The 7,655-nt window shown below is 64.5% G+C and overlaps 1 protein-coding gene across 1 annotated transcript; it reads left to right on the top strand.

Moving 5' to 3' along the window:
• Positions 1-2,908: 2,908 nt before the first annotated feature.
• Positions 2,909-7,061, top strand: FABP3 (fatty acid binding protein 3). The gene is made up of 4 exons (XM_058040191.1): positions 2,909-3,141; positions 3,990-4,162; positions 6,498-6,599; positions 6,774-7,061. Exons 1-4 carry the CDS (start codon positions 3,069-3,071, stop codon positions 6,825-6,827), a joined length of 402 nt encoding a protein of 133 aa, XP_057896174.1. The 5' UTR covers positions 2,909-3,068; the 3' UTR covers positions 6,828-7,061.
• Positions 7,062-7,655: the final 594 nt, after the last annotated feature.

Genomic DNA, 7,655 nt, shown 5'->3' with positions numbered 1-7,655 from the left:
TGCATTTGTGTGTGTATGTGTGTGTGTGTGATAACAGCTGTGTGTGTGTGTGTGTGCACGTGTGTGTGTGCATTTGTGTGTGTATGTGTGTGTGTGATAACAGCTGTGTGTCTGCATGCATGTGTGTGTGTGTGTGCACATGTGTGTGCATTTGTGTGTGTATGTGTGTGTGTGTGATAACAGCTGTGTGTGTGTGTGTCTCTGTGTGTGTGTGTGTGTGCACGTGTGTGTGTGCATTTGTGTGTGTATGTGTGTGTGTGTGATAACAGCTGTGTGTGTGCGTGCATGTGTGTGTGTGTGTGCACGTGTGTGTGTGCATTTGTGTGTGTGTATGTGTGTGTGTGTGATAACAGCTGTGTGTGTGTGTGTCTGTGTGTGTGTGCATCCTGCAGGTGGGTGGGAGGCCGTGTTCATGGGTGCTCCTGTGGGTGGGCGTGCAGGGGCAGCCCTGTGGATGTCCCTGTGCAGGGGTGTCCCTGTCACTGGGTGTCCCTGTCACTGGGTGTCCCTGTCACTGGGTGTCCCTATATTGGAGTGTTCCCATGTCGGGGTGTCCCTGTGCCTGGATGTCCCTGTGTCAGTGGGTGTCCCCATGCCTATGTGTCCCTGTGCCTCAGTGTCTCTGTGCTGGGGTGTCCCCATGTCAGGGTGTCCCTGTCAGTGAGTGTCCCTGTGCAGGGGTGTCCCTGTCAGTCTGTGTGCCTGTGCCAGGGTGTCCCTATGCCAGGATGTCCCTGTGCCTGTGTATCCCTGTCAGTCCGTGTCCCTATGCCAGGATGTCCCTATATTGGGGTGTCCCCATGCCAGGGTGTCCCTGTCAGTGAGTGTCCCTATATTGGGGTGTCCCCATGCCAGGGTGTCCCTGTCAGTGAGTGTCCCTATATTGGGGTGTCCCTATGTTGAGATGTCCCCATGCCGGGGTGTCCCTGTGCCAGGGCAGCCGTTCCTGCCCATGCCCCCATCTCACGGTCTCGTTGTGTGAAGGGGACAGGGCTGTGCAGGTTTGGGACACTGACACCCAGGTGAGGGGACAGAGGACAGTCCTTGCCCTCTGTGTCCCCCCCCAGGCCATGGGGGCTGTGTCTCCCTGGGCAATAAATTGTCCTTGTCACCCTGGCCAGCAGAGCCTGCCCAGTGTCCCAGCTGGGACAGGGGACACCCATCCCACGGGGACAGTCCTGTGCCCCCAGGGCACGAGGTGAGGGGTCCTGTTCGGTGGCAGTGTCAGCAGGAGGGCGCTGAACACGAGCTCTGGCTATTTTTGGGCGCCTGCGATGTCACACAGGGCCAGGCACAGGGAGGTGTCCCCGTCCCTCACGGCCCTGCTGCCTCTGACCCCAAAGTGTCCAGGACAAGGGGACAGCCACGGGCTGCAGCCACCGGGCTCAGGGACACCTGAGCCCCCAGCTGTGTCCCTCCGTGACACGGGGATGGGGACAGGAGCTGGCACTGTCCCCTGGAGTGCAGGGAACACCGAATGCCACGGTCAGGGGTGACCCCAGCCACGCTGGGAAGGGGACGGGGATGCGCTGGAGCCCAACGCAATGGGGACATGGGGGCACCTGCTGGGGGTCCCACAGCCCCGTGCCTTGTCCCCAGTGTCCCCTGTGTCACCCAAAGCACCACTGGTGGCACAGGTGTGTGTCCCCAGGCACACAGGGAGGGGACAGGGTCACACACATGGAGAGGACAATGTCACACACAGGGAGGGGACAGGGTCGCACACAGGGAGGGGACAGGGTCACACACATGGAGGGGACAGTGTCACACACAGGGAGGGGACAGGGTCACACACAGGGAGGGGACAGTGTCACACACAGGGAGGGGACAGGGTCGCACACAGGGAGGGGACAGGGTCACACACATGGAGGGGACAGGGTCACACACAGGGAGGGGACAGGGTCACACACATGGAGGGGACAGGGTCACACAGAGGGAGGGGACAGGGTCGCACACAGAGAGGGGACAGTGTCACACACAGGGAGGGGACAGGGTCACACACAGGGAGGGGACAATGTCACACATAGGGAGGGGACAGGGTCACACACAGGGAGGGGACAATGTCACACACATGGAGGGGACAGTGTCACACACAGGGAGGGGACAGGGTCGCACACAGGGAGAGGACAGGCTCACACACGTGCCCACACACACAGGCACACCGAGCAGGGAGCAGGTTGTGTGTCCCCACAGACATACAGAATCGAGGACGTGTCACACCTGTCCCCACACTCTCCTGGAGTCCCCACATACATTCCCACACCCCCCACCCCGGTGCTCCCTGCTCCTCGTGCCTCAGTTTCCCCAGATCATCTTTCCTGTCTCTGCCACTCGTGTCCTTAAAGGGCGTCCCCACTGTCGCTGTCCCCACGCCCTGACCGCGCCCAGGGGCAGCACCTGCCCCTCCCCACGCACCCACAGGAGCCCCGGGGCTGGGCACGCACCCCTGTGCCTACCTCGGCTCCCCTGTCCCCGTGCCTCAGTTTCCCCAGCTCAGGTCCTGTGTCCCTGTGCCTCAGTTTCCCCAGCTCAGCTCCCCTGTCCCCGTGCCTCAGTTTCCCCAGTTCATCTCCCTGTCCCCGTGCCTCAGTTTCCCCAGCTCAGCTCCCTGTCCCCGTGCCTCAGTTTCCCCAGCTCAGCTCCCTGCTCCCCGCCACTCGTGTCCCTAAAGGGCATCCCCATTGTCGCACACTGTCGTGGGCCTGAGATGGGCACACACCCCTGTGCCCGGGCACATCTCTCGCCCCGAGGGCCCCTGGGGCTGTGCCCGGCCTGTGCCGGGGGCTCGGTGCGGGGCCGGGGGCGGTGGCGGGGCAGGGCTCGGTGCGGGGCAGGGCTCGGTGCAGGAGCCGGGGCTCGGTGCGGGGGCCGGGGGCGGTGGCAGCGGGGGCCGGGGGCGGTGGTGGCAGGGCCGGTGGCCGCTGGCAGCGCTGCCGGGTGTATTTCTGGAGCGCGCTCCGCTCTTTCCAATCATGTGATGGGGACATTATTTAAGGCGGCCGCGGGGCCGCGGCAGCTGCAGGCGGTGCCTCGCTCGCAGCCGGCCGGACCCCCCGAGCCCCCTCGCCATGGTGGACGCCTTCGTGGGCACCTGGAAGCTGGTGGACACCCAGAATTTCGATGAGTACATGAAGGCGCTGGGTGAGTGGGCGCGGCTGCGAGCGGGCTGCAGTCACATCACCTCCTTTTTTTTTTGGTTTTTTTTTTTTCTATGCCTCCCCAATTTGCCCGGCGAACCCCCTGCCCCACACGGGCTCTGGGGTGGGGGGCTGCAGGAGGAGGGGAGGGGGGGTCACTGCTGCCTCCCTGCGTGGTTTAGGGGGGCTCTGGGGCTCCGTGCACGTGGCGCTGGGCTGGGTGAGGGAGCTGCAGGCTGGGTGAGGGGTCCCAGATTGGGTGAGGGGTCCCGGGCTGGGTGAGGGAGTCCCAGATTGGGTGAGGGAGTCCCAGATTGGGTGAGGGGTCCCGGGCTGGGTGAGGGGTCCCAGATTGGGTGAGAGGTCCCGGCCTGGGTGAGAGGTCCCAGATTGGGTGAGGGGTCCCAGGTGGGTGATGGGTTCCAGGCTGGGTGAAGGGGTCTGGGGCTGGGTGAGGGGGTCCCGGGGGTCGCGTCCTTCCCATGCCCACCCACTGGGCGCAGCCTTTGGCAGAGGATGGAGGGATGAAATGCCCCCCGTGGGTGCTGGGGGTCGCTCAGGAGCCCCCCAGCCCCCGAACCCCCCAAAAGCCAGGGCGCCCCAGCCCGGAGCAGTGCGGGGAAGGGGGCACAGACACAGACACCCGCCCCCCTCACCCAGCTCAGGGTGGTCCCGGATCCATCCCCCCTGGCCCCCTCTCTGCTCCGGCCCCGGGGGCGCACGGAGCCCCCCGGGACAATGAACGAGCAGCAGTTTTGGGGTTCACCCTGCACCAGCACGGGGAAGAGGAGCTCGGGGGCGATGCCGGGGCTGGGCGGCCGCACCGTGCCCTCCTCACCCCTCGCTCCCCAGGCGTGGGCTTCGCCACGCGGCAGGTGGCCGGCTTCACCAAGCCCACCACCATCATCGAGCTGAACGGCGACAAGGTCACCGTGAAGACCCAGAGCACCTTCAAGAACACCGAGATCACCTTCAAGCTCGGCGAGGAGTTCGACGAGACCACGGCGGACGACAGGCACGTCAAGGTGAGCCCCGAGACCCCCCTGCCCCGCGGCACCCCCAAAAGACTCCGTGGGCTCCGGGGCATCGCTCCATCAGCCCGGGGCTCCAGGGGGATCGCTCCATCACCCCGGGGCTCCATCATCCCCGGGCCCCATCCCGGCTCCCTGAGCGAGGGCAGCCCCTCTGTGCCCGCCGGGGCTGCTGCTGGAGCCTGGTCCCGTCCCGGCAGCCCCCCCGAATCCGTTCTGCAGCGGGGCTGGCCCGGGGCAGGAGGAGCTGCCGGGAAGGTTGAGCAAGAGCCGGGCTGGTGAGTGCCAGCTTGCTCAAGAGGAGGCCGGTGGGGCGGTGAGAAGTGTCCCTGCTCCGGGGAAAGGGGGGCACCACCCCTGTTTTTGAGCCCACCGCCCTCTGTGCCTGCCTGCTCCAGGGATGGAGCTCCAGGACAATCCCGGCTCCAGGACAATCCCAGCTCTGGGACAATCCCAGCCCCGGGACAATCCCAGTTCCGGGACAATCCCAGTTCCAGGACAATCCCAGCTCCGGGACAATCCCAGTTCCAGGACAATCCCAGCTCTGGGACAATCCCAGTTCCAGGACAATCCCAGCTCCAGGACAATCCCAGCTCCAGGACAATCCCAGTTCCAGGACAATCCCAGCTCCAGGACAATCCCAGCTCCGGGACAATCCCAGTTCCAGGACAATCCCAGCTCCAGGACAATCCCAGCTCTGGGACAATCCCAGTTCCAGGACAATCCCAGTTCCAGGACAATCCCAGCTCCAGGACAATCCCAGTTCCAGGACAATCCCAGCTCCAGGACAATCCCAGTTCCAGGACAATCCCATCGTGTCAGCGCCACTCCAAGGGCTCATCCCAGGGCTGTCCCTCCATGGGAGCTCAAACCTTCCCAGCCAGGCTGCTCCTCCCTGTAAGAGCAAGGGAAAAAATCACCTGAGAGACAGCAGTGACTTTGCTGGCCTGTCCCACCCTGCAGGGACATTTCCCCTCGAAGGAGTGGCCCAGCTGCTGATTTTTCCAAGATTCCAGCTGCAGCTCTGTGCCCCACACCCAGCCCGGGGGGCACTCTGGAGGAACCTGGGGGCTCTTTGGCCACAAACCCCTTTCCCGGCCCCAGAGCAGGGAGCACAAAGGGCCGGGCTCGGTGCGAGGCTGGGGGAAGGGGCTGGGTGTGAGTTCCCTCCCTCCAGCCCCAGCTCCTGGCCGCTGTTCAAGCAGCAGAACAGAACAGAACAGAACGTGTGACCGCCGTGGCTCCTGCCCAGCCCCGCTGTGCCCTTGGGGTGTCCCTGGCATGTGACGGGTCAGGGGGCCAGGACGGCTGCCCGAGAACAGGGCTGGACAGGAGGGGTCAGCCTTGGGCTGCAGGGAGTTGTGGGGCACCCATGGAATGGTTTGGGTTGGAATGGATCTAAAGTTCATCCAGTGCCAGCCCTGCCATGGCAGGGACACCTTCCAGGTGCCAGGTGCTGCCAGCCCCAATGTCCAGCCTGGCCTTGGGCACTGCCAGGGCTCCAGGGGCAGCCACAGCTGTGCCAGGGCCTCACCCCTCCAGGGAGGAATTTCTCCCCAGTGAATTCCATCCATCCATCCATCCATCCATCCATCCATCCATCCATCCATCCATCCATCCATCCCTGCCTGACCTCTGGCTGTGGGGCACCCAAACCCTGCGGGTACCCAGGGGGGACCCATCTATGGGGGAATTGGGGTCTGAGGGAGCACCCAGAGCCTTGTGGGGATCTGGGGCTGGGGCACACCGGGACAGACCCCAGCCATGGAGGCACCGGGGGCAGCCCCGGCTCTGCAGGGGTGGGCTGGGGGCACAGGGCGGGATGGGGACAGGCAGGCGGTGCCAGCGCTGGTGCCCGCGGCTGTCCCGGCACGGCCCTGCCCTGAGCGCCGCTGTCACCGTAACCTTGGCACGGGCCGGGCTCTGGGGGCTGAGTCAGCAGCGGCGCTGTGCAAACAGCAGCGCGGCGAGCAGGGGCGCGTTTGCTGCAGCAGCCGATCCAAAACCCTCGGCGGGCCCTGCAGGGCAGGGCAGGTTCCATTCCAAACCACGATCCCTGCCCCGCCTCTCCGGCCGGGCCAGCTCCGGGCGGCCCCGGGGCACGGAGGGCACGGTGACCGTGCCGGTGGCACCTGGGGACACCGGGGGACACAGGGGACAGCCGAGGCTGTGACCTAGTGCAGCATCCAGGCGGGGATGGTGCCAGGTGGGCAGCCCCAGGGGGGCACCCCCACCAGGCTGATCCCGAGCCCTGCGGGGCTCCAGGGTCCCCTCTGAGGAATAAACCCCGGAGAGGAAAATAACCGCGGCTCTCAATCCCTCCCTGCAGTCCTTGGTCAAACTGGATGGAGGCAAACTCGTCCACGTGCAGAAGTGGGACGGGAAGGAAACATCGCTGGTCCGGGAGCTGAAGGATGGGAAATTAGTTCTGGTAAGGAAATGGTTTCATTCCGACGTTCCCACCTCGGGAATGGTTTTATTCTGAGTTCCCACCTCGGGAATGGTTTTATTCTGAGTTCCCACCTCGGGAATGGTTTGCAGTGGGCAGAGCTCAGCTCAGAGCCGGGCAGGGCAGCACTAACCCCCCTCACCTCTCTGTCCCCAGACTCTCACCATGGGCAACGTCGTCTCCACCCGCACCTACGAGAAGGAGACATAGACGCTGTCGCAGGTGCCCTGCCTGTCACCCGGTGCCACATCGTCCCCCCCTCCTGGCCCCGTGCCAGGCACGGCTTCCCGCGGGCTCGGAGCCCCAGCGGGGCCGCCCCTGCCCCGCCCGGCGCCTGCAGGGGCTCCAGGGGCTCGGGTGGTGCTTTCGTGGTTCGTTGTTGGGTTCTTTTTTAATTGATAGTGGGAAAAGTCACATGGAAAAATAATAAAGGTGTTGTTACAGCCGTGTGCTCGGTTTACTCGGGAAAAGGCGTTTTGGGCACAGGGATGGCAGGGATGGGGTTAATGGGCACTGGTGCCAGTAGCCCTGCGGGGATCACTCTGGCTGGCTCTGGGAATGCCCCTCGCAGGGCAGGAGGGAGCCCCAGAGAGGGGCAGGAGGGACCCCCACAGCCCAGCAGAGGGGCAGGCTCCCCTGGAGGTGCACGCTCCCCTGGAACAAAGTCCTGAGCTCCTGTCCGGGTTTGGGAAGGGAAGTGGCCCCAAAGTGACCCATGGGGAGCTGGGTGGGAAGCACAGGGAGGGATAAGGGGAGGCTGCATCAGCACTGCCACCTCTCCTGCCACACCACCAGCTGCCAGTGCCAGCTCCCTGCAGAGCCAGAGGCCGCAGGGTTGGCTCCTTCCCCCCTTCACATCTGTCCCAGCAGGGCCGAGCTGCTCCTGGCACCCTCCCCTGCCATCCCCTCCCCTGACCTTCAGCTCCAGTTACAAGATTTATGCTCCCTCCAGAAGGCTTCTCCTATGGGTTACCTCAGCACACACCCCCTTCCCAGCCCAGGGAAGCTGGGGAAGCAGCCAGAACTTCCCAAAAAAAC

Source organism: Melospiza georgiana, chromosome 24 (genome assembly GCF_028018845.1).
Source record: "Melospiza georgiana isolate bMelGeo1 chromosome 24, bMelGeo1.pri, whole genome shotgun sequence".
NCBI classification, from domain to species: Eukaryota; Metazoa; Chordata; class Aves; order Passeriformes; family Passerellidae; genus Melospiza; species Melospiza georgiana.
The sequence above is the reverse complement of the archived record's forward strand: the minus strand, read 5'-3'. Positions and strand labels throughout refer to the sequence as shown.

Bases quoted from the DNA above. Each gene is read 5' to 3' on its own strand.
- FABP3 (XM_058040191.1), top strand. From the start codon at position 3,069: ATGGTGGACGCCTTCGTGGGCACCTGGAAGCTGGTGGACACCCAGAAT. The intron at 4,163-6,497 runs GTGAGCCCCGAG...CCCTCCCTGCAG, and splicing joins CGGACGACAGGCACGTCAAG to TCCTTGGTCAAACTGGATGG. The intron at 6,600-6,773 runs GTAAGGAAATGG...CTCTGTCCCCAG, and splicing joins AGGATGGGAAATTAGTTCTG to ACTCTCACCATGGGCAACGT.